Below are 26207 nucleotides of genomic sequence, written 5' to 3'. Positions count from 1 at the left end.
AGGTATGAACACCAGCAGGTCTCAGGCTTGCGGGGCTGTCCAAAATCCCTGAGCTCCTGGCCACAGCCCCTGCATGCCTGACGAGCCTTCCGGGAAGGCCAACACTGTGCTCAGGGACCCACTCGAGGGCCACTGTGACCGTCGCTCAGGGCACACCATGGACACTGGTGCCGTCTGGTTCTGGACACCACCGGGTCCAAATTAAAAAGCTGGCTCTGCTCCACGGCGCTCAGCCAGCGGAGATCCAGGCCTCACCCCCGCCGCCAGCCTCTTGGGTGCTGTGCACAGTCTGCTCTTGCTGACTTATTCAGGTCTCCCCAGAGCCCTAGCGTCTCTCACATGCTTTTATCTTCTTACTGTGGAAACCCCTCCCCAGCCTCATCCACTGAAGTCCTTCCAATGCGTTCATCACAGACACAACGTGTTCAACTGTCAATGTTGTGTTAGTTTCAAGGACCAGTCTGGGGACAAGACAGGTCAGTCCAGCCAGATGCTGTGTCCTCCAAGAGCAAGCCCTGGGTGGGACAGGGACTGTTCTTCCTGGAAAGGGCATGGAGCCCACAGCAGACAGGGTGGGGGTGGTGGGGGTGCTCAGGCCAGGGCCCCACCCTGGAAGGATGCTCACCCATGGCACCTGATGGTGAGGGGGCAGGAAAGAGCCTCACCTAGGGTAAAACTGGAGAGAATCATGGGAAATGCAGGGTGTGGACACCAAATGGTAAATCCTCATAGAGATGAGATGCTGCACCTTCAAAATGAGAATCAAATGCATTTTTCAAAAAAAGGAAAAGAAAATCAGAGAAAAAGAGTTCCTGGAAATTGAAAGTGGAATGGCCAAAATAAAAATTTTGATGTGAGTTGGATGATAAAGCCAAGGAAATGTTTCAGAAACTAGAACAAAAAGAGGTAGGCAAAGTAGTGAGAGATAGAAGAAATTTAGAGCCATCCATGAGTCATGTGGAAGGCTTCAAATCTATATACTAGGAGCTCCAGAAAGCAAGGAAGGAAACTTACCAAAGATGCAAAATGGGAAAGTGCCCCAGAACTGAAGGATGTGAGCGTCCAGGCTGAAAGGGCTCAAGACACCCTGCACGACCAAGCAGAGAGGCACAGCCCAAGCCCAGTGAAACTTCAGAACCTCGGTGAGCAAAGCAAGACCCCGAGCGCTTCCAGAGAAGAAAAAGAGACTTCACGCGAAGGGCTGAGAGCACGGCATGAGACCCTTCTGCAGCAACACCGAGACCAAGACTTCGGTGGGAATTTCTCTCACTCAAATTCGGATCAAAAATGATTTTCAATCTAAAACTACATATACAACCAATTGACCAAGTAATTAAGCCACAACAACTATCTTCCATGCATCCTTTCTCAGGAAGCTACTGCAGGATGTACTCCACCAAGACGAGGAAGCAAACCGCAGAAGAGGGAGGACACGGGGGAGCCAACAAACATGAGGGGAAACGATCCTATATATGCGCACAAAAATACCACGGGTTTGAGGGTCCAGTTATACTGATTTTCTTCCCAATGGTAAAAGCTACAGTGGCTGAATCCCCAGATGCAGAACTGCAGATACTGTGGAACTGCATACACTGAGGCTGACTATCAATTATACATAGATTTTCAAATTCGTGGAGGGTCGGAGCCCCTTATCCTGACACTGTCCAAGGGTCAACTGTACATAACTTATAGCAAGCAATGAGAGAAAATATACAAATATGAAATGCGTGTATACTGTATATACGTAGAGAATTTGGTGTATTTATTCAGGCAAAAAGCTGTATGGAGTAGCATTTTACTGAGCATTTGGAAGGTGGGGAAAGAAATGACCAGCATAGTGGTGAGCATTCCCGCCTGTCATGTGGGAGACAGGGGATCGATTCCCTGACAGGGGAACCAGAGCTTCCCTGGTAGCTCAGCTGGTAAAGAATCCGTCTGTAATACAGCAGACCCCGGTTCGATTCCTGGGTCAGGAAGATCCCTTGGAAAAGAGATAGGCTACCCATTCCAGTATTCTTGAGTTTCCCTAGTGGCTTAGGTGGTAAAGAATCTACCTGCAGTGTGGGAGACCTGGGTTCAATCCCTGGGTTGGGAAGATCCGCTGGAGAAGGGAATGGCTACCCACTCCAATATTCTGGCCTGGAGAATTCCAAGGACAGAGGAGCCTGGCGGGCTACAGTCAATGGGGTCTCAAAGAATTGGACACAACTGAGCGACTTTCATTTCATACATTTGAAAAATGAGGCAGTTACTAACTTTTGCTGCACAGGAGAAGTACTTGAGTGTATACAGAATCAATGCATTGCTGGCCCCAGTAATAAGTAATGCTTAATAGTCTTGTAATAATGACAACTCACAACGAATTTAACAGAATTGTAACCATGCTGAAACAGTTAAAGAAGGGAAGAGGAAGGTGATTCTAAAAGACTGAGAACCTTTTGTTTAAGTCTGCCTCAGTTATACACATAAATATACATAGGCTATGCTGGTTCTTTGTTGCTGCGCGTAGACTTTCTCTAGTTGTGGTGTGTGGCTTCTGATTGTGGGGGCTTCTCTTGTTGCAGAGCATGGGCTCTAGGGCAAGTAGACTTCAGCAGTTGCAGCACACAGGCTCAGCAGTTGTGGCTCGCGGACCTCGCTGCCCCTAGGCACGTGGAATCTTAGTTCCTGGATCAGGGATAGAACCTATGTCCCCGGCATTGGCAGGTGGATTCTTAACCACTGGACCACCAGGCAAGTCCCAAGACTAAGAATGTTCACCTAAGAGTCCCATGCTGAGTCTGAGGAAGTCAGTGCGTGCGTGTTCAGTCGCTCAGTTGTGTCTGATTTCTTTGCGACCTAATGGACTGTAGCCCTTAGGAAGTCAGAACCTAACAGCTAAAAGAGACGATGAGCCAAGGAAGCAGTCAGCACACAGATGCAGAAACTTGGAGGTGGGTCTCTGAAGACACGACTGCAGGAGTTTAAAGCCGTAGTTCTGGGAAGCGGTAGGGGTTGGGATCCCGCTGATTTTGTTCTAAGCACTATTCTTTGTAGCACCCACTGACATCTTAAACTATGGGCACATCAGCGTGACAAAGATTAAATTTGTCAAGGGGGATGGGACTTTCATGAGAAAATTCTCACAATAGTGGTCTTATGCCTGTTTCCCCAGCTGTAGAAACTAAGCCTCGGGATTTGTGTCTCGTGGGGTTCCAAAGGTGAACCTGGATGTCGAGCTAAAGCCCTGCTCCTCACAGAGGCCACTGACCTGGAGGATGCCCAGCCCTAGTATTTAGCAGGTGGGTAGAGGAAGTCAAAGAGGAAGCCCAGGTGGCAGGTCGGTGGAGGTCTTGGAGGGATGGAGGGGACAAAACTCCCTGAGAAGGCATCAGATATGTCAGATGAGAGGCAGGAAAGGTCAGTGACCTCAGAGGCCATGAGCATCGGGTGCAGGTGATGGCCATTCCCACGCTGAGAACAGGACACCAGCCAGGAAGCCACCCCAAGGCTGGGAGGGGCTGGGAGCAAAAGCAGAGCCCGTGGAGACCAGCAACTATGGGCCCTCGTGCTGCCCAGAGGGGGAGGGCCTTGGACCAGGGAGCCACCCAGGTAGGCCCACCTCCACGGTGGGGGGCAGGGTCCCCAAAGGCTGGGGGAAGACCAGGCTAAGAGCCAGCCTCCGGAAGAATTCTAGGTCGTGCCCACCCGACTGACTTCACACCAGCATTGCTCCTTCCGCACCACTCATCTTTTACTGTCTCCTTATCCACTCATCCTGGGAAGGTTTAGTTTAGTTTTTTTTTTTAAGATGAATAAACGCTCTATTTATCTGTTACCAGATATTTCTTACAGATTAAAATAGAAAAAGCTTAAAAAAAATTAAAACGTCAAGAGGGGATGAGAGAGGATGGATGGCGTCACCAACTTGATGGACATGAGTTTGAGCAAGCTCCGGGGGTTGGTGATGGACAGGGAGGCCTGGTGTGCTGCAGTGCAGGGGGTTGCAAAAAGTCAGACACAACTGAGCAACTGAACTGAACTATAAAGTCTACAGAAAAGCGAGTGCGAGTACAGACACACACGAGTGTGGCGCATGTATTACAGCCAGTGAGCCAATACTGACACATCTCACCCCTGGCGTGGCCCGTCTGGATAAATGCAACAAGCATCCGCCATTACCGGGACATGCAGGGTGTCTCCTTGCCCTAAAAGCCCTCTGTACTCAGCCTGCTCACCCTCCCTCCCCCAGCGCCTGGCCATCACTCAGTTTATACTGTCTCCACAGTGCTGCCTTTCCAGAAAGTTGTGGGGTTGGACTCAGTATGAAGCCTTTTCAGACTGGCTTCTTGCACGTTGCAACACACACTTCAGACCTCTGCGCCTTTTGTGGGCCTGAACCATACTGTGTCCTCCACTCCAACTCAAGAGTACCTTTGTTGCTTAAGTTTTGGTGATTATGAATAAATGGAAGGTCTTTTCCACATCAGAAAAACAAAGAGATGGGTCTAACCTCAGATGAACGGACACTGTTAAGTGAAGTGGAAGTCGGCTCAGTCGTGTCCGACTCTTTGTGACCCCATGGGCCATACAGTCCATGGAATTCTCCAGGCCAGAATACTGGAGGGGGTAGCCTTCCCTTCTCCAGGGGATCTTCCCACCCCAGGGATCGAACCCAGGTCTCCCACATTGCAGGGGGCTTCTTCACAGCTGAGCCCTGTCAAGTCAGGGTTCTACTGAACTTCCCTGCACTGGCTGCCTTCTCAGCTGGAGGCACCAAGAAAACACTCCAGGGCACTCGGGTCGGGAACCACAGCCATAGCGTTCGGGGACACCATCCGCTGACATCCGCTGAGCTCTCACCATCTACGGAGGGCCAGGACCTGCCGTCACAGCAGGGAGCTCAGAGTGGTAGGGTGACTTGTCCGAGGCCACACAGCAGGCAGGGGTGAAGATCTGAACCTCCCTCCTCTGCTGTCCCCAGAGCTGGAAGGGGCTGTGGGGATGAGGGGCCGGCCCACCCCCGGCACCGTCAGCTGACGCGTGCACCTCTGGGGCGAGTCTAAGGAGCAGCTGGTCTGTAGACCCCACTCAGCGGTCCCTTCCCTGAGCTTGGTTCCCTCTGGGCTGCACTCCCTGGGGAAAGCCCCTCTGCTTGCCTGTCAGTCACCCTGACCTCCCTGCAGAGTGCTCACAGCGGGCCCCAGGGAGCCGCAAGGGAGACACTGCCCATTGTACAGACAGAAAAACTGAGGCATGATGAGGTTAAGGCTCTTGCCCAGAGTCCTGATGGAAGTGGCTCAGCTTAGGACCCCTGCCACATGTTCTGGGTTCTCAGGCCTGCAACCTTTCTCCACTGCCCAACGGAAAACTCTGAGGGGTCTGCATCGAAGTACACAGCCTCCAGCTCCCACCACACCAGGGCCCCTGGCCCAGCGGTCCTCACTCAGGGTGGCAGGACGACTCACCCCATAGGAGGTCACTTTAGGATGCAGCTCTGCGCCTGGCACTAAGGGGCTGGCCCCGGGAGGCGGGAGGATCCCGGGCTTCGCTCAGAGGTGGCGGCTGCTGCTTCTGACCCAGTCATGTCAAGTGCAGCCTCCTCTCTAGAGTCAACGTTTTCAAGGCACAGGCTGGGGAGATCTGGGCATCCCTCCCATAGCTTCCAAGCTTCAGCCGTACCTCCTCTCAGGCCTCAGTGAGCAGGGACCACCCCTGCCCACCTCTCCTGCCCCTCCCCCTGGGCATGAACAGGGGAGACGGGAATAGAAGGCAGGGTTCCCAAGCCCACCACCCAGGAAGCCTCCTTCTGGGCCCGTGCCTCCCTCTCTGGTCACCCAGGGGATATCGTGATTCACTTGCAGAATCACAGCAGGGCTGGCCTCTTAGAAGTGAGGGGGTTACAGAAGCAATTGTGAGGTGTGGCAGTGTGGGCCACTGGGCAGGAGTGGGAGGAGGAAGCAAGGGAGCCCCCTCCTCGGGGAGGCCCTTCACCAGAGTGGCTGGAAGTCAGGCAGGTCTGAGCACAGGTCCTGGAAGGATGACCCGACCTGAGCCTCTATCTGCAAAATGGGGGTAAAATTATTTCCCCTCGGGCTAAAGAAAGAGGGGAGGAGCGAGGAGCTGGAACCAGGCTGACACTCAACGCCTCCAGAGCTGCCCTGAGACACCTGACGTGGCTGTGGCTCTGCGTCCCCTTCTGTGGAGGGCGACAGTCCACCCTGGGGACACTCAAGGGGAGAAAGTGGATTTGTACTTGCAAAGCGCCTCACGATGGTGCATGGCAGGTTCTGCATTAAGTACATCACACCAGAAGCCATGACTGTCTTGCATGTGACCAGGCAGAGGACTTGGGGGGTGTGAAGGACGGTGGTGGCCGTGGCTGCTCTGGGCTGGGGTCTCCGACAGCATCCGCAACCCAGGACTTCGATGAAATGCAGATTCTTGGGCTCCCCTGGGCCCCTCGAAGCAGAAACTCTGGGGGTGGGCAGACCACCAGGGCTATAACACCCTCTGGGTTTCTCAGCACTTGAGGTCAAGCACCCAGGTTGTCCTGTTAGAACACCTGCAGGACCTTAAACTAATGACCGATGCCCCATCCACCCAGAGACGCTGATTCAGTGGTCAGAGGCAAGGCCTGAGCAGAGGTGGGTTTTAAAAACTCGAGGGGGACTTCCCTGGTGGTCCAGTGGCTAAAGCTCCACACTCCCAATGCAGGGGGCCTGGGTTCAATCCCTGGTCAGGGAACTAGATCTCACATGCCGCAGTGAAGATGGAAAATCCTGAGTGCTACAACTGAGACTCAGAGCCGCCAAATAAATAAATAACCATTAAAAAAAAGAAGCAGCAGCTTGTGTGTGATACTTATTTCAGGACCAATAACCATTTTCTTTGTTACATTTTTTGAGGACCAGGATTTTGCTGAAGAGCTGCCAGAGGTCAAGCTCCCAGCTTCCCCCTGGGCCGCAGCCTCTGTTTCACACTCTCTGGGGAGCCCTGCCGGCTCTTCTCAGGGACAAGTGCTGCACACACACACCAGACACCCCAGGACCATGGCCTGGGCCCAGGCTGCAGGCCGAGCACCGGGGAAGGACGGAGGACTGGGGCTTCGGAGGGATCTGACCCTCCTGATGTGACTTGAGCTCTGAGCCACTGTCACAGGAAAACACCCAAGCCCACCACCAAAAGCAGGGGCTCCCACACCCCCACCAGCCTGGGCCCTAGTGTGCAGGGCTTTTTCCAAAGCCCTCAAATGTGGAGAACAGGCTCGCTGGTCATGCTCAGTGTGAGAGCCTCCCCAGGGTCCCTCCCTGTCCCCTCCCTGGCTTCCTGTGGCTTGGGGACAGCCCCTCCTCTAAATGACTGGTTATCCCGACCCATAACCACCAGACACCTTCTGAGTGCCAGGGCTGAGGGTATAGAGAACAAAGAACTTCATGGACCTGAGATTTAGGGGGACAGATTTAGAGACACTAGGTGAACCGCACCCTGAAGAAAGCTAGAGCAGGGCATCGGGGGTTGGGGGTCGGGGGTCGGGTGGAGGAACATGGGTGCGGGCACCTGCAGGGGGCGACACTGAGCGGTCTCCACGCTCAGCACAGACTGTGTGCTCAAGAAATGATTTTCTCCAAACACAGACTTCACCATGTCCAGGAACAGATTTCCAGGTTTGGGTGAGGGGTGGGGGGCTTCGTAAAGATGTCTCAGCTTCCAGGAAACTCTTTTTAAAAGAAGCTGAAATGTAAAAGGGTTTAGACGCTCTGGAAAGCAGTCTGGCAGTTTCTCTTAAGTGGAGAGGTCCAGCCTGACCCAGTAATTTCATTCCTGGCTTGATACCCAAGAATGAAATGAATAAAACACAAGTTGACACACAAACCTGTACAAGAATGTTCACACAGCAGTACCACGCCAAACAACCCAGAGGTCCATCACTGGACGACTGGATAAACTGAATGTGGTCCTTCCATATGCTGGAATATTACCCAGTCTTAATACCCATGTGGCTTGTAGTCAAGCTTTGACATGGATGGATCTCGAAAACGGTACAGGGAGAGAAAGAAGCCAGACAGCACAGGGTTCCAGCTCCATGAAGTGTCCACGGTGGACAGATCTGCAGAGACAGAGAGCAGATTCCTGGCTGCCGGGGGCTAGGGGATGAGCAGGGGTGATGACAGCTGTGCACAGGGCTTCTTTCTGAGGTGATGAAAATGCTCTAAAATTGACTGGTGATGCCTACACAACTCCGAATATACTAGAGGTCACGCGATTGCACGCCTTAAATGGGGGAACTGTGTATTGTATGAACTGTAGCTCAAACTACAGAGCCTTGGTCCGCAGAGGCCCTGCAATTTGAGCAGGGTGGGCCCTGGCGGGGAGCTGGCCCCGCCCTTCCTCTGCCTTGGGGAGGGGCCTGGGGGTCTCTGCACGTCCCCCCCACCCCCACTGACAGGCATCACAGCTCCCCTGACCACCCCAGTGGGGACATGACCACTTCCAGTCAAGGTCAGGAAAAAACCCTCTGATTACTGGGTTCCATGGGGGCCCCCACAGACGAAGACTCCCAGAAAGCCTGCTCTGCAGCCCAAAGGGGCCCCACAACCTAGGAGTATTTCCAAGCTGTGCCCTGAACTTCCACAGAACGCCCCCAAACCCAGAGGCCCTGGCAGCAGGTAGGGTGGAGAAGGCTCCGGTCAGGACTCCCCTCAGGAGGTGGGCTCTCTGACTTCAGGCCATACATCTGCTACCGAGGTGGGGGCGTGCTGGGGCAGGGACCCCCACCCCAGGATCGGTGGGCTCCCAAGGGGAGGGAGGAATTGGGGCTTGCGGGGGAAGAAATTGTATCCTTATTTCACTGGCAGCAAACTGTGGTGGTGGTCGCCAAACCCAGGACGCTGTCACCCCCGGAAACGGCACATCCAGTGAGGGTGGCTGCAAACACCCTGGAAGAGCGTTACACCCAGGCCTGCTGGCCAGAGAGCTGAAAACACGGCTCACACGCCCACTCTGCCGGACGCTGCAGTGGCCAGCCGGGGGGGCCTAGGCCCGGGACACGCAGCACCACTGCCCTGAACCCGCCCCATGGACCCCAAGGGCAGAGGGAGGGGCAGGAGAGGCCCACACGGTGTCCACCGGCCAGCAGACCCCCCACCTCCACTGCCCCTCCAACTCAATGCCCAAGGGGCCCGGGGACCTTCCGGAGAGGCAAGGGTGCTGGGAGGACTCAGGAGCCCCCAGCGCTGCCCTCTGCAGCCTGACTGGCACATGCTCAGAATCACCCCCGATGACCCTCAGGCAGCTTGCTGGGCAGGGGTCCAGGCCTGGGGTTCTCCTACAGGATGGCCCAGGGAGCAGCTCCCGGCAGAAGAAGAGAGTGTCCCCAGGTTGGGGAGTTCTGATCCACAGTGGGGTGAGGCGGCCCTGAGTTTTCACCCCAGGACTTTGGACCAAACTGACAGCAGCTCAAGTGGGATCAGGCGTGGGCTGCTTGGGGGATGGGGACCCAGTTCTACCGAGGACCCCTCACTGTCCAGAGAAGGGGGCGCAGGGCTGAACACTGAGGCAGGGGTGCCTGCCTGGAGCACGGAAGCAGCCTGGCCGCTGGCAGTGAGACAGGCCACCCACCCTCCATCACCCCGGTCCTGCTCAGGCTGCTCTGGGCTTCAGGACAGCCGGCCTCAGGGGACAGCTGCTGGGGCTTTATGGAAAGGTACGTGGGAGGGGCTGGGCACTGGGCTTCTGAACAAGGGCGACTGAACAATAACACGTGTGCCCTTGGCGGGGCGGAAGGGCTCATTCTCTCTCGCTGCCCCCACGGCCCGCCCCCACCTCCTCGGCTCTTCCTCCCCAGCCCTGCCTCTCTGCCCTCCATCTCTCTCTGCCCTCCCTGTCTCTCCTTCCTTCTGTCTCTCTCCCCTGCTCTCCTCCCTTCCTCTCTCCTGTCTCTCCACTAACACAGTCAGTAACAAGGCAGCCTCCAGCCCCGAGAAAACCCTGACTTCTGCTGTATTTCTGCCGCATTCTCTTGGGGACTCATAATTCATTTCTTCCACGTTTGGGCCCGGCCCCCTGCACACAGCCACTGAGGCCCCCATGTAGGGTGTGCGGGTCCCCAGTCTGTCTGGGCAGTGCGGGATGCTGGGAGAATCCGGCCCGGCTGTGAACTGGGACCTTGGGCCCCAGCGGGTTACCTCCTGGCTCGTTTCTCCTGACCATCGGGTTGATTTTGTGCAGACAGAAGGGTCCCCACGCACCGGGCAGGGGGTCTGGCCCCCAGGCATGTCCCGTTGTGCCTGGCCAGACACAGCCATGCTGGTACCCCACCCCTCACCCGTACTTCCCGGGGCTGCCTTGTTCTCTCTGCCTCTGGGGGTGATTAAACATCTCCTCCTTGTGCACCTCTGACACCTGCCTCTCTCCTGAAACTCTCAAGTCTCTGTGGAAAAGTGCTGCACTAGAAGGTGTTCCCAGATGCCCAGACATCTGCTGGTCCTGTCCAGGATTCGCTGACACAGGTCCCCAGCCTGTGCAAACACACCCCCCACCCTGGGGCTCTCGGACCCCTCTCTCCCCAAGGCCTAGCTCATTGCCCAGCACAGTCAGTGCTCAGTAAATACCTGCGTGGGTCCCCACTTCCCCACAGACACCACTGCCGTTCTCGCTTGGCTGGTAACACGGAGCCTAAATGCAACCCATCACAGCCACCTCACTGAGAAGTAGACAGGACCACCTGGCCCCTTAGCTGGTGCGCTGAGGTCCCAATGTTTACTGAGCCCCTGCTGTGTGCCTGGCACTGTGCTAGGTATTCGGGCCAAGAGAGAGGCACCCACAATGTATTTCAAGGAATCTGTCACCCAAGGGGGCGGCAGCATGCCAGTGGGCACCCTGGGGGTGGCTAAGAGTCAGGTGGTTCAGTTTAAGTCACTGTGGTATCTACAATACATTAAAAATAGCTTTAGAACCGAATAATATAAAGACAAATAACCCCATCTTAAAGTGGGCAAGGATCTGGACAGACATTTCTCTGAAGTCTCACAAATGGCCAAGAAGCACATGAAAAGATGTTCAACATCACTGGTTATTAGGGAAACACAAATCAAAATCACAGTGAGACACCATTTCACACCCACCAGGATGGCCATAATCAAAAAGACAGATATAACAGGTGTTCGAGAGGATGCCCTCAGAGCCCTACTGACAGGATTGCAAAACCATGCAGCTGCTTTGGAAGAGCCCCACAGCTCCTCAAAAGGTGAAACACGGTTACCATCAGACCTCACAGTTCCACTTGTGAGTATTTACCCAAGAGAATGGAAAACATTTCCACATGAAACTGTGTCCACAAATGTTCACAGCAGCAATATTCACAACAGTCCAAGGGTGGAACCAGTACAAATGTCCATCGACGGATGGATGGATAAACAAACCGAGGTCTATCCATATAGACTGCTATTCAGTCTTAAAAAGGAAAGAAGGGGCTTCCCTGGTGGCTCAGTGGTAAAGAATCCACTTGCCAATGGAAGAGACACAAGTTTAATCCCTGATCCCACATGCTGTGCAGCTGACCCGGTGCTTTACAGCCCAGGAGCTGCAACTACTTTAGCCCATGGGCAGCAACTATTGAAGCCCGCGTGCCCAGAGCCCACGCTCTGCAACAAGAGCAGCCGTCCCAGTGAGAAGCCCGTGGAGCAGAACTAGAGCGTGGCCCCTACTCACCACAGCTAGAGGAAAGCCCACGCAGCAGGGAAGACTCAGCACAGCCAAACATAAATTAAAAAATTTTTTAAACCAAAAAAAGGAATGAACTTCTGATACATGGCATGCGGATGGACCCGGGTGCTGAGTGAAATAAGCCAGACCCAGAAGACCACATGCAGAGCGTAGGATTCCATCCACATGAAACGTCCGGAACAAGGCAGGTCCACAGACAGCAGAATAGGGCTTGTCAAGGGCTGGAGGGTGGGGGGCAATGGGGAGTCACTGCTTAATGCAGAACAGGGTTTCTTTTGTGGGCGATAAAAATGTTCTAAAATTAGGCGGTGAGGACAGCTGCGCAACCTTGTGAACGTTCTAAAGAGCACCGAATTATGCACTTTAAAAAAGTGGGTTCTATGTAAATTATATCTCAATAAACACAATATGATTTGTCTTCTCTCAGGGCACAGGCGTGACCTGGGACCACTTGTGATATAATAGGATAAGTGGGGAGGATGTGAAGCACAGAATGGGGGCTACCATCCACCCTTGGGGTTTGTGAAGGGTCCACAACAGCAGCAATAGCAGCTTATTCATGGAGCATCCGTGGGTACCAGGTGCGAGCTCGGAAATCTTCGCCTGAGCTCATGGACCTTCAGGAAGGCCCGCGCGGGCTTTAACCGATGGCCTGCGCTCTGAACTCAGCCCTGTGCTCTGTGATTCCGTGGCTTCCGGAATCCAGCTCTCCCTCATGACTTGGGCAGGTCACTCTATGCTCTGTCCCTGCTTTCCTGGTCTGTAAATGGGCACACTATGTGGGGTGATCAGAAGACCTCATGGAGGAAAGTGGCGCCCATGTGGACGGGACAAGCGAGGACCGAGTCCCTGGCCCGCCTCTGTCCTGCTGCCCCCTCGGTCTGTCTTCACCCCCAACCCTCCTCCTCCTCCTCCAATTCTGAGGCCTAGGGCCCCTCTAGGAAGATGCCTCCCCTGACTTTCAGCATCACCTCCCACAGGACGATGTCCCCTGAAACCCGACTCACAACCCTCACCATACCCTGTCCTCCCCAGGGTCCCCTCAGCCCCCAGTTCCCGGGCACTGTCTGTCTGCACTCCACCCCCTGCTCTGCCCACCTCCAAATTCTCAGGCCTCTGGTTCTCCCCTGCACACTGTCTCGACCCAGACTCAGGCCATCATCCCCTCCCTCTTGGACACCTGCACCCCTCCCGGGGGCTCCCAGCTTCCTCTCTAGCCCCCCTTTTCCTTTCCCACCCAGCAGCCAGAGTGATCATCTAAACACAGCCACACAACTGCCGCACAGCCCAGCAAGCGCACACCTGGGCATTTATCCCAGAGAAAGGAAGGCTTAGGTTCGCACAAAGCCTCTGCGTGGAAGAGCGCAGCAGTGGTATTCATGGCAGGCCCCCGCGGGAACACCCCAGATGCCCCTCAACGGGGACAGGGCGCCTCTCCATTCACGGAGGAGCACAGTGGGCAGCGAAAGGAACCAACTGTTGGCAGGAGCAATGGCCTGGATGGTCTCCAGGGAACCACAGCGAGCGACAAAGGCAGCTCCCAAAGGTTACATCTGTAGAATATTCTTGAAATGAGAAATGACAGAAATTTAGAGCAGGTCTGTGATCGCAGAGGCTGAGGAGACCAGTGCGGCGGGATGGGGAGGGATGGATGTGGCCCTAAAGGAGGACAGAGGGTCCAGGTGGCGACGAGATGTTCTGTCTGAGACAATACCCACGCTGGCATTCGGACTATAATACCGTACTAGAGTTTTGCAAAATGTTACCCCTTGGGGCATGTGGTGGAGGGTTCAGGGGATGTCCTGTATCATTCTCACAACTGCGTGTGAATCTACAATTATCTGGAAAGAAAACACTTAATTACGAAAGCACAAACACCAGATCGCATGCTGCCCTGCTTAAATCGTTCAGAGCCCTTCCCTGGCCTCTGGACAAAATCCAGCATCCTTCCCGCAGCCCGGAAGCTGAGCTCGGACACCGCTGGGCTCTGCCTCCCTCTGCTGCAGACCGAGCCCTGCCTCTGGGCTCTGCACGTGCTGTCCTCCCCGCCCGCACCTTCTCTCGCTCTCCACGGGGCTGCGCTCTCACATCTCCAGCTCCCTGCTAAGGGGTCATTCATTCACCGTCCAACCCCAAGTCCCCCTGCAGCAGGCCCTGTGACTGGACCGGGGGTCACAGCCAGGAACTCGACAGACGGGCCTCTGCCCTTCTGGAGTTTCCAGTCCAAGGAGAGAAGATGTCACGGGAGCCAGTGCACAAGCACGGGCACACACGGGGGGCCCAGGGGCACCGAGGGGCCAGTGGAGGGGCGGGGGCGCCACACCTGCCAAGCCACAGACCACCCTCACTGTCCTCACCAACGTGCATTTCGAGTGATGCTTTTTATCTCAGAGCTACCCACGAGCAGCCGGGTCTCCAAACTCACCAGTAACAACCCAATGGTTGGGGGTAGGGCCTCGAAACGCACACACATTGGCTGCACATCCCCAGGTAGGCAGTGGGGCCCCAGCTCACGCCCCCTGGCTTTTCTCCTACAACCAGTCTCCGAGAAAGCCTGTGTGGTTTGTGACAGTGGTCGGCCATGTAGGATCTCACCTGGCACTCCTGGCAGGGCCCCCTCAAGCCCCCTTAGTCCCTGAAACCCTCCCATTGGAAACCCCTCCAGGACTTCCCACAGTGCAGGTGCCACCTGGCCCACATGGAAACACCTCCTGTCCCCATTAGCCGTCCTCAGCCCTGATGCAAAGACCTGCTGGGGTGGGGGGACAGGTCTTCCCAGCATGGTCCTCATGACCACCCGCATCAAGCAGCCCCACTGCAGGCCCCCGGGCTCTCCTTTGGGAGCCCATCCAGGCGGCCCCGGTCAGACCACAAGTAGTTCAGTCCCTGTTTCAGCATTTCCCATCTCCCCTCCCTGAACCTCAGGCCCACCCCCATCTGTAAAATGGAGGGGTCATGCTTATCTCACAAGGGGACCACAGGGAAGAAGCCTGGCCAGGGACTTTCCTGGTGGCTCAGGGGTTAAGAATCCGCACTTCCAACGCAGGGTTCAATCCCTGGTAGGGGAACTAAAATCCTACATGCTAACGGGCAGCTAAGCTTGTGTGCTCCAACTACCGAGCACGCACTGCAATGAAGAACCCACACGCGGCAGGGAAGACCCAGCATAGCCAAAATTTTTTAGAAAGGAAGAAGAAGGCCGGGTCACTCCCAGCTCAAAAAGCTAGACACTCACCAGGCATGGGAGTGAGGGTAGCTGACAGAGGGTAGCTGCGGGGAGCACGATGGGAGGAAGGTCAGGGCGCCAGAGGCTGGCTGCAAGCGTGGGCCCTGGAGGCTTCCGGGAGAAGCCTCGGGCTGTGGGCCTCTGGAGTGGAGCATCCTGAGAAGGGAAGAGGGACGGAGGGGCAGGGGAGGCCCACTGCCCACTCCTGCCCTATGCCTCGGACTCAGACCTGTAGGAGTCCGCAGTTCCTCTGTCCACCTCCCACTGGCTGTGAAATCTCGGCATGTACGGACACCCATGGAGAATGGTGGGGTTCTCATCTGGGGTCTACGGAGAAGCCCTGGGGAGTCTGCAACCCCCAGAGGTGCCCAAAAAATGTCACAGGACTTGCCTGCCCCTGGGAGAGGGCCAGAGTTCTTGGGGCCTGGGAGAACCCAAGTGTTTACAAATGTGGACAAAGGCCCACTGGAGGCCCAGGCTCAAAAGATGGTGTCACCCTCTCCAGCCTCTGCTTCATGGTGAGACATGGGCTCCTCTGGCCCCAGCTTCCTCAGCTGTAAGGAAGGGGATGAACTGATGGCTCCACTGGGGAACACCATCGCTTGGGACTGTGGGTGGCTCTGGGCCAGCTTAGCCCAACGTCCAACAGTCATGCAACCTCCTAAAGCCTCGGAACCTGCACACTTCACCTTCTCATCCCCTAAATGAGACCCCATGCCTCACCCCAAGGACTTCCTTGGTGGCTCAGTGGTAAATAATCCACCTGCAATACAGGAGACGCAGGTTTGATCCCTGGGTTGGGAAGATCCCCTGGAGAAGGAAATAGCAGTATTCCTGACTGAGGGAATCCCATGGATAGAGGAGCCTGGCGGGCTACAGTTCATGGGGTTGAAAAAAATTGGACATGACTGAAGCGCCTGAGCATGCACACCTCACCTCAAACCACTGATTTAAGGACTACAATTGATGCTTGCAAACTGGGGGGCTAGAGAAGACTGCTGAGGGTCCCTTGGACTGCAAGGAGATCAAATAAGTCAATCCTAAAGGAAATCAACCCCAAATACTCATTGGAAGGAATGATGCTGAAGGTGAAGCTCCAATATTTGGCCACCTGATGTGAACAGCCAACTCACTGGAAAAGACCCTGATGCTGGGAAAGACTGAGAGTAGGAGGACAAGGGGGTGATAGAGGGTGAGATGGTTGGATGGCATCACCAACTCAATTGACATGAGTTTGAGCAAACTCTGGGAGATAGTGAAGGACAGGGAAGCCTGGCGTGCTGCAGTCCATGGGGCTGCAAAGAGTCGGACATGAGTTAGGGACTGAACAAGAACAAAGGACTAAAAGCAATAACACCTGTGGTGAGTGCACAGCTCCGTCCTTGGAACAAAGTGGATGTTAAGACAGTGAGTATCCTTCTTCTGGAGGAATCTCCTGGCTTCAGGATTCCAGTTAACACGTATTCGCATTGGAGCTCTTTCAAACCAAAACTGGTATGACGTTGCAGTGGGTTGAAAAATGTCCCCTCAAAGAGATGTCCAAGTCCTAAACCCTGATACCTAGGAATGTGCCCTCATTTAAACACCTTTATTTATTTTTGGCTGGGCCAGGTGGCATGTGGGATATCAGTTCCCCAACTAGGGCTCAAACCCATGCCCTCTGCAGTGGAAGCATGGAGTCTTAGCCACTGGACCGTCAGGGAGGTCTCTTGTGTGCTCTTATGTAGAAAAAGGGTCTCTGCAGATGCAGCGAACTTAAAGTCCTTGAGATGAGATCACCCTGGATTTTGGCTGAGCCTTAAATCTAATGAGGGGCATCCTTTCAAGAAACAAAGGGGAGACACAGAGAAGGAGGCCGCTGGCGACGGGGCAGAAGTGAAACATCGCTCACCCTCATGGATGTGGTGCTGGGGAAATGCTATTCTATTTCCTTTTCGTGAGGCATGTGACCCAGAGTTTAAAACACTCTGTCCAGAGCGGTGACTCTCAGCCCTGCCTCCTCCGTCACACACCCAAGTCGGATGCTACCGTCCGAGATCCTGGCTGGAGAGGTGCCGCATGGAGCCCAGACATGTCCCTCCCTCAAACCATCCCGGTGATCCCAACATGTGGCTGAGGCTGCTCTGCATGCAAGGCCATCGACCAAACTACACATAAGAATCCCCCGGGCAGCTTGAAAAAGGACTCAAACACCCAGGCCACACCCAGATCACCCCGTCAGCATCTCTGGGTGGGGCCAGGCACCAAGTATTTTTCATAGTGCCCAGATGACTCTGCATGCAGTCAAGGAAGGAACTTGAGTGGAGCTGCCCACATGTGAACCCCCTGGGCATCTTGCAAGCATGAGGATTCTGACCCTGCAGGTCTACGGGAGGCCCTGCATTTCTAACAGTCTCCCTGGACACCATCCTTGGTGGAGCTACTGTGTGGCTGGGGATGAAAAGGGCTGCCTAGCACTGTGGTTCTAGAGGTGGGGTCCTTGGGCCAGTAGCATCAGCATCAATTGAAACTTGTAAGAAATGTAAATTCCCAGGGGTACCTCTCAGACCCAGGAGGTCAGCAATCTATGTTAACACACCTCCCAGGTGACTCACACACGATCAGGCGGAGGACACACTGGCCTGGGGTAACAGACAGTGGCAGGCCAGCACCAGCAGCAAGACTAACCCTTGATTCAACTGGAGGTCTCCAAAAGCACCAGGGAGCCCTCTCTGTGTCCGAATCAATAACGCTGACATTCCTGGGAATTCGTGAGATGACACGTATGGAAAAAATTGCTATGGTAGCTCAAATGGTAAAGAATCTGCCTGCAATGCAGGAGATGCAAGTTTGATCCTTGGGTCGGAAAGATCCCCTGGAGAAGGGAATGACTGCCCACTCCAATAATCTTGCCTAGAGAATCCCAAGGACAGAGGAGCCTGGCGGGCTACAGGCCATGGGATCACAAAGAGTCGGACACGACTGAAGTGAATAACACTTTCATCATGGAGATGAGAAAACCAATGCTGAGGACAAGCCTCCTTTAAGGCCAGCAGCTTCAGTCCTGGTGTAATGACTACACTACCCCCCGTCATCCAGACTCGGCTCAGGTGCCCCTCCGAGGATGCCTCCGGGGCTCACTTAAGGACAGACATGGCTCTCCCTTCCCTTCACAGAGCCCTCACCTATGGCATTTCCTTTTGAGATGCCCAAAGTCTGGCATGAGAAACTCCTAATTATTTTACACATTATAGTTTTGTACCCAGACTACATATTCTTCTGTAAAAGTCATGTCATGCTGTTTCTTGTGTTTTAGATTTTGCTTATTTCTTTTCCAACAGCCTACATTACTGCAAACTATGTACTGTATCCATAGTGCTATGGACTATGCTTGTGTCCCCCCAGAACCGTGCAGGCTTTGGGAGTGATGAGGTCATGAGGATGGGGCCCACCACGGTGGGATTGGTGCCCTTACGAAGGAGACCCCACAGAACTCCTCTGTCCTCCCCCCATGTGAGGACACAGAGAAGCTGGTGGTCTGCAACCCAGAAGGTCCTCACCAAACACTGAATCTGCCAGCGCCCTGATCTGGGACTTCTCAGCCTCCAGAAGCATGAGGAATGAATGCTGTTGTTTATAACCTCCCCATCCCCCACCTGGTCTATGGTTTTCTGCTGCAGCAGCCCAAAGGGACAGAGACACAGAGTCAGGCGCAGCAGATACTGCCAGGTGGACCCACTGAAAATGAGGTTTCAGTTTTTACGCTGTGAGCATAGTAGGAACTTGGTAAATGCTGCTCAATTACTGAACGAATCAAGCTGAGGAAAAGGGACCGTTAGAAAGTGGACAGATGAAAGGGTACCTATTTTTCTGCTTGTGTTTCCTAGCACTTAAAAAAATTACTTATTTGGCTGCATTGGGCCTCAGTTGCAGCACGCAGGCTCTCTGTTGTGGCACGCAGCCTTCTTTGGTTGTGGCACACGGGCTCCAGAGTGCCTGAGCTCAGTTGCAGCACATGGGTTTCGTTGCCCCATGGCACATGGGATCTTATTTCTCCAACCAGGGTCCAGGCTTTCCTGGACCACCAGGAAAGTCCCTTGCTTAGCACTTTACAATGAATGCTGCTCATTAGACAGTGTTCCAACAATGCCTCCTGGCCATGACTGCCTCACAGCATTAGAACATCTTCTCTATTATTCACTGTATTCAACACCATCCATCTTACTCATGTAAAATGCTGGCAGGTCTATGAGCAACAACAGAGCTGATAACAAAACAAAACCAATCAGGGAATTTTAACAGTGATGCTTTAGAGGGTTTTTAAATTTCCCTTTAACTGTCTACATCCAGTTCTAAGTTCTTACAACAGGATGGATGTGTGAAATCATGACAGTGAATGAAATTACCAAATACTGCTTCATTTGCCCATGGATTCATCCCACACATTTACTGAGTGACCACTGTATGTGGGCACTACTTCACTGGCGGGACACACAGCCCTTCCTGCACAACTCTTACGCTCCACACTGGTGCTGTACAAGACGACTTTCTGTGATGACAGAAATGTTCTGTCTCTGCACTGTCCAAGGTGGTGGCCTCAAGTCACAAGCAGCATTTGAGCATGTGGAATGCAGCTAGCATGGCAGAGGCACTGAGTTTCTAAATTTCATTTAATTGCAATTAATTCAAATTTAAATTCAAATGGCCACATGCAGATTGGGCAGAATTGGTTCAGATGACTAATCCATTGATGCTGATTTAAACAGAACGGAGGCACGACCATCTTTCATTGTCTGCAACAGACAAAATCCTTCCTTTGCTGCCGTGTGTGCACTTCCTGGTGTCACGTTTTCTCTTTATGGGGCTATGCCACGTGGCATGTGGGGTCTTAGTTCCCTGAGCAGTGATTGAACCCACACTCTCTGCAGTGGAAGCTCAGTCTTAATCACTGGAAGACCAGGAAGTCCCTGGTGTGCACTTGTAACCCTTGTACACCCCATGGGAACTGAACACACACAACCCAAGGCAGAAGTAAACCTCAGGTTTTATTTGCATGAGTTCTACCAAAGGACCCCATTCCAATCCTGCCCATCCTAGCTGGGAAATGCCCCCTTGGCTCACAAGAAGACACCGAGACACTGAGAAGGCATTCAACCGGCCAGTAGACAAGGTCTTAGTGGACGAAGTGCCCAGAGGGAATCGGAGCAAGGCTGTCTCCCAGCAGCTCAGGCAGAACAGGGGAGCGCTCTCCATGGTGCTGAACGGGCCGCTCCCGTCTCCGGAACAACGGGCGAGTCGGCCCCTTGCGCTAGTCCACAGAGCCTGTTTGGCAAAGCCAGGACGCCACAGAGCACCACTTTCATCAACCACGTGCCCTTTCCCAAGCCAGGAAACTACAAACTGGGGAGCAGTTGATCCAAGAGGGGGCGAATCGCTGCAGAAAATTCAAACATCACCTGTCTTTCCAGGGCTCAAAAATCTAATATCGTGCTGACATTGAAGGACCTGAGGAGTGTTTTATACAGACTTATCAGCTCAGGGTTGATAGCTAGCTGTCTTTAGAGCTGTGGAGGCCTGGCGGAAGATGAGAAAGAGAAAGTCTTGAGGAAAAATGGCAGACGCTCCTGGCCCTGCCCTCATGCCACCATCACCCTTTTCCCAAGGGCTTCCTCTCTCCACAGGCATCCTCAGAACATGGACCCACAGTCCCCTGTCCTTGGGTTCGCTGCATGAACTGTTACTGTCAGCGAGGGCTACTCACTAGCTACCCGGCGGATGGCTATTTTCGGAGGGTGCTGATCCTCACCAGCTCAGTTAGGCTTCCTAATATAAAGCCCGTCAAATTGCTCCAGGGCTGTGCTGGGTGAGGGGACTTTTCAGTAGCACTCCTCTCTCAGCTATTAGTGGCAACAAAGAACTAGTTATTTGCTTTCCCTTCTCCTTTCACCTCACGGAGCCTTTTCCTTCCCCAAAGGGGCTGAAAGACTCTCTGAAGACGCACTTTCATCTCCAACTCCCTTTCGTTTCTGAAATGAGTTCCTACTGGCGCAATATCCCTGTCCATGGACCTGCCTCCTCCTAAATTAAGCATTTGGATTAAAAAAAAAAAAGTTCACTTTTCACATATTCCAAGCACTGATGGTCATTTATTTTGATAGAGGGTTTCTCCCACTTAAAGGGGGGGTACTGACTGCCTAAATGTGTATTTAAAGTGGAAACAAAGCCGCAGACCTGTATATGTACCCGAGCTCTGCTATGTGGCTGGCACCCTCTCTTTATGGGGAGAGCCACTTCTCGGAAGGAGTGGAGGTGGGGGGACCTGGAGTACCTGGCAAGCGAACAGAGCTGGAGGGCGCACGTGGCTGTGTTTTGGGGGGCAGGGTGGAGACCGTCTCTGGGTGACGTGTACTGTGTGCGCGCACGCAGGCGCAGGGGGGGTCTGAATTTTGACTGTGGGCGTGTGTGATTCGTGTGGGCCGAGGGATCTGGGCCAGTGAACGGAATCTGTATGTGAGGGGGAGCGGCCGGGTGTGTGCAATGACTCACATCTTTCGGGCTGTGGGAGGGTTTTATTTGCGGGGGGTAAATTTTGGTCTGAGGGATCCTGTGCACATGGCACCCGACAGGAAATATTTACCTGTGCAGCAAAGCAGGGGTCCATCAGGCGGAGAAGAGAGCCTGGGTGGGGTGTCTGGCCGTGTGCACCCGACTGCAACTCCTCTGCTGCACCCAGAGGAGAAGGAGGGTGTGGAGGGAGAGGAAGAACAAGGATGGGGCTTTGCACAAGGGAGTTCAGAGAGAGGTGTTCCACACAGAAGCAAGAGCCTGGGAACTGCAGCCCTGAGTGTGATTCCAGGTGCCGCCCAGTGCGCAGCAGTCAAGTCACCTGGCTCCTCTGAGCCTCTGCTTCCCAAAGTGGGAAATGGGAGGAAGGAGAAAACCAAGCCCGGAAACAAACAGGGACTGAGTGCTGTAGTCGTGCAGACACTCGCCACATGCCCGGCACACAGTAAGTGTTGAGCATGGCCATTTATTAATATTTTCACGATCATTATCATCATGTCTGGCTTTTGGTTCTAATAACGATCATTGTAAGTGACATTCATTGCATGTGAACTCTAATAATGAAACGGTGCTAAATAATAATGAATGGTTACTCTATTCCTGGCACTGCCATGCATACCACCTCAATTAAGCCCCACCTACTTCACAGTCATTGCTATCAGCCCTCTGTATGGCTTCAGAAACAGAAGCTCAGAGATGTTAGGTAGCTCACCCCAAGGTCACAGAAAAGAGCAAATGCACAACTGGGATTCAAGTCCAATGGGTGTCGACCCCACAGCATGTGCTCCTGCCACCCTTGTGCCCTCAGGCCTCACCATCTCTTCAGGGTCACCCGACAGACAGTGGAAGCCACTCAGCTCGGTTGAGTGAGCAATGCCGGCCTTGCGCCTGGGGGAGGATGAACCTGGAGGAGGAGGAGTTGGCAGAAGTGTCCCCAGTTGAAATGGATTCCATACCAATTCCAGCTAAATGTAGAATACATTTGCCGTTGGTGCATTATTCATGAAAATCACCGTTTCCCCAAGTCAGCACTGGGAACTGGGTGGCTGCCCGTCCCACATCAACATCCCCATGTGCAAAGGAAAGCAGGGTTGGAGGCAGGACCATGAGCTCGTTAAGGCTCTGCTGGCCCTCTCTAAGCATGACCCATGCCGCCTACCAGTTGACTTGGGAGCAGGCGTGGAGACCACCGCTCAGTTCTGGTGGATTATGAAACATCATGTCAACTCTGCTCGCCCCGCGCACTGCTTGAGGGCAAACATTCTCAACAGCCACCCCCTTCCTAGTGAGGGGTGGGGACCAGGTTCCAGTAGCCCCAGATGTCTGGCCTGATTATTCCAGGCCACAAAGGTCAGTTCGACTTTCTGTGCTGCCTTGTCGCCAACCAACAGGCAGCAAGTTGGCCTGGCACCCTGCATCCTTGTGCCCGCCTCGGCTGGAACACAGGTGATGGGATGTGAGTGAGGAAAGGGGGGGGTCCGGGGTCCCAGCCTGGACAGACTGGGGGTTCAAACTCTCGCCTCTGCCACCAAAGGTTTGGGGCTCGGTACTGTCCCATGGGCTCCAGGGCCTCCCTGGCTCGATAGGTGGTGGACATGACTCCCTCCCCTGCAACCTGTGAGACTCAAGCAAGATGATGTGGAGGAAAGCGTTTTAGGGGGTGGACACAGCGGAGCTGGTTGGTAGCCGATGGAGACCCAAGGATGTCCACCCAATGACAGCAGCGCTTCTCACAACAACATAGCCTATCCTACACTTGTGGCCCCCACAGGATGGGATCCTCTCCTCCCAGTGAAACCACCACCCTTCCCTCTAAAATGGAAGCTCCGCGAGGGCAGAGATTTCCATGCAGCAGGGTCCCAAGCACCTGCTCACAGTAGGCACTCGGGAGGTGTCTGATGAACAGAGGCTTGACTTCCATGGGCCACTGAAGATCTCTGGGGAAGGGGGGGCCAACCAGGTTGCTGGACCTCCCTGGCAGACACCCTGCCGAGTCCCACGGGGGACCAGCCCAGCCCCTCTCCTCCCAGGCTCCAGTCTCCAGGCACGGACACAGCTGGCAGAAGCTCCAGAGGGATGGATCTGCAGAGCAGCCAGACCAGAGCCACGGGTGACGGCTGCCCTGGGCTCCCAAAGTGCCCAGCTGGGAGCGCCAGGCTGCTCGGCCGCCCACCTCAGCCACCCACATCTGCTGCCTGGGCCTCGCCGTGCCTGCACACACACACACACACACACACACACACACACACACACGCCCACGGCCTAGAACCCAAGGAGGGCTGTCTGTTCGGCCTGGCCCGGGCACCCCAGGGTCAAGGAAGCTCTCCAACCCACTCCAGGAAAACAACAACAGCACAGAAGAGGCCGCCTGGGACGGGGCGCCATGGCTTTGACAGGCAGGAGCGTTATATAATTAACTGCCCCCCACGCCTCCTCCCCTCGCAGGAATAACGAACCCTGCCTCTCAGTTGCATAAGCCAAAATAATAATTACTCTCCAGCCCTCTGACACTCCTGGATGTGGCCAGGGAGCAGGTGTTTAGCACAAGCTTCAGGAGCCTCAGAGAGCAAGCAGGGGACCGCACGTACGTTTGTGACTCTTGTGCCCAGCAGAAGCACACAAGTCCCCTCCAGTTCCCACTCCTTTCCCAGGCATCCAAGCCTGAAAAATGAGCCAGCGGCCAAGAGGGAGCCACTCATCAGGATAAGCTCCCAGATGGGGGAAGGGGCCTCTGGGGAGCAGGCTTGCTTGGGGTCTGGCTTCCAGGAACAGAAGTGCCTCACACCTCTCAGATGCCCTGAGGAGTGGACACTGGAGTGTCTGGGACAGCCAGGGCTCCCTGAACAGAAACCATCTTAGAGCCGCGCAGGGCGGGCAGCACGCTGGCTTCCGGCGCCGGCTCAGCCGGGAATGTGGCGGCATCTTGGAATGAAGGCACGGAGCATCCCTAAACTAACGGTGAAAATGATTCAGCCACTGAAAGGCGAGATTCCTGGGCTCGCGCTAAACAGATGGGCCTCCCTCCCTCCCGCCCGCCAGCAGCCTGCTCCAACAGCGCTAGCCCCGCGTCCAACCACCTAGAAGTTTATTGCCTTGTTGTGATGGTTTGGGTTCGCGTCCCCCGCCTCTAGCTCTCCCAGCCGCTCTCTCTCGATTGGCTTGGGTTGATCAGGACTAAGAGAGGCCCGGAGGCACCGCAGGAAAAACAAGCAGCAGAGCAGGGGCCTGACTCCCAGAGGCCGACACCCAGGGAGCTGGGCCAGCAGGGGGGCCGGGGGGGGGGGCTCTCCCAGCCCCCCTGCGCCCTTGCTGGGTCCCAGAGGAGGCCGCGGGCCCAGCCTGGCCTTTTCGGCCTGCTCTTGGACGATGCACTAACACCCGGCTCAGCTCTGAGGCTCCTGGGCCTGGCACTGCTCCCAGAAAGCCCCCAATACCCTTCCGCTGGCACAGGGGCGCTGTCCCCCACCAGGCAGTGAGGCAACCTGTAGCCAAGGCCGCTGTGGCCTCCAGGGAGCCCCAGGAAATGCCCCAGGTGCCCACGGCCCTCTGGAGGGAAAAGCTCGACTTCCCCAGAGATAAAACAGAAGAAGCGAGAGAAGCAGGTCCCTCCTCCGCCAGCCCCCGCGCGCCAGGCGCACCTACCTCCATCGGAGTAGGTCTCCGTGCCGTAGCCGTCCTGCAGCCCGTTGCTCCAGGTCCCTTCGTACTTGGCCCCGTTGCCCGTGCACTCCCGCACCCCGTAGCGCCCCTTAAATCCGTGCGTCCACTCGCCCTTGTACACCCACTTCCCCTTGCTCTCCAGGCCGATGCCGTGGCGCTTGCCCTGCGCCCAAGTGCCCTGGTACGTGTTGCCGCTGGGCCAGGTGTAGACGCCCAGTACCTCGAAGCCGTGGCTCCACGAGCCGGTGTATTCGCCTTGGCCCTTGGGGCCGGTGCAGACGCCATGGCCGTGCGCCTTGCCGTCCTCCCAGCCTCCACAGTAGGACCCTCCATCGTCAAAATTAAACCTGCCCCCACTGGACATGCATGTAACTCGGTTTGCAAATCCCGCAAACGGTGAAAAAAAAAAAAAAGCGATCAACAAACCGGAGTCTTGGTTGGCTGGCTGGCTGGTTTTGTTTTGCCTTTTTTTTTTTTTAAGGAAGAATGGAGAAAGCAAAAAACACAGCGAACAGATCCCGGGCGGCGGACGGCCGCGGCGTCGGCTTCGGAGGAATTCAAGTCAATTGGGGGCGATTATTCATTTTCGAGCTGCGCCGCGGAGCCTGACCAGCGTCTCGCGCTCCCGCTGGAGACAGGACCGGAGGGGAGGAGGGCGGGGGAGGGGAGGGGAGGGGAGGGGGAGGGAGGGGGCAGGAGCAAGAGCGGCTGGTGCGAACGGCTCCACCTCAGCGGCAAGTGCCCCTCGGAGGCGAGCCCGCCGGGCTGGCCGCGCAGGCCAGGCGGGGACGGCGGCGCTCAGGCCCGGGGCGCAGTCCCCCACCTGCGGCTGCCGCGCTGCGGGCGCCCGAGGGCGGCGGCGGGGCCCGCGGGCGGCGGCGGCACGGGCGGCGGCGCGGGCGGCTGCACCATATTGGGGGCCGCGGGCCGGGCCGGGCCGGGCGGCGGCGGCAGCAGCAATGCGGCGGGTCGGGCGGCCGGGCGGCGGCGGCGGCGGCGGCGGCTGCGGCGGCGGCGGCGGCGGCGGCAGCGGCGGCGTGCGCTCTGGGCCCGGCTCGCGCGCTCGGGCCGG

General features: G+C 55.3%; 1 protein-coding gene across 2 annotated transcripts in view; it reads right to left on the bottom strand.

Annotated features, from left to right (window-relative positions):
• Positions 1–25499, bottom strand: part of JPH3 (junctophilin 3) — a 74989-nt gene extending 49490 nt beyond the window's left edge. Inside the window, exons 1-2 of one of the 2 annotated variants that reach the window (XM_068992793.1) lie at positions 25118–25499; positions 24533–24552 (exon numbers count right to left, since the gene is read on the bottom strand). In XM_068992793.1, the coding sequence (XP_068848894.1) occupies positions 24533–24552; positions 25118–25499 (402 nt within the window). Of the gene's footprint in view, positions 1–24532; positions 24553–25117 lie in introns of those variants that run through there. The other variant, XM_068992791.1, reaches the window with a different exon arrangement.
• Positions 25500–26207: the final 708 nt, after the last annotated feature.

The sequence above is a fragment of the Capricornis sumatraensis genome, chromosome 20, assembly GCF_032405125.1.
Source record: "Capricornis sumatraensis isolate serow.1 chromosome 20, serow.2, whole genome shotgun sequence".
NCBI lineage: Eukaryota > Metazoa > Chordata > Mammalia > Artiodactyla > Bovidae > Capricornis > Capricornis sumatraensis.
This window is presented reverse-complemented; position numbering and strand designations above follow the sequence as displayed.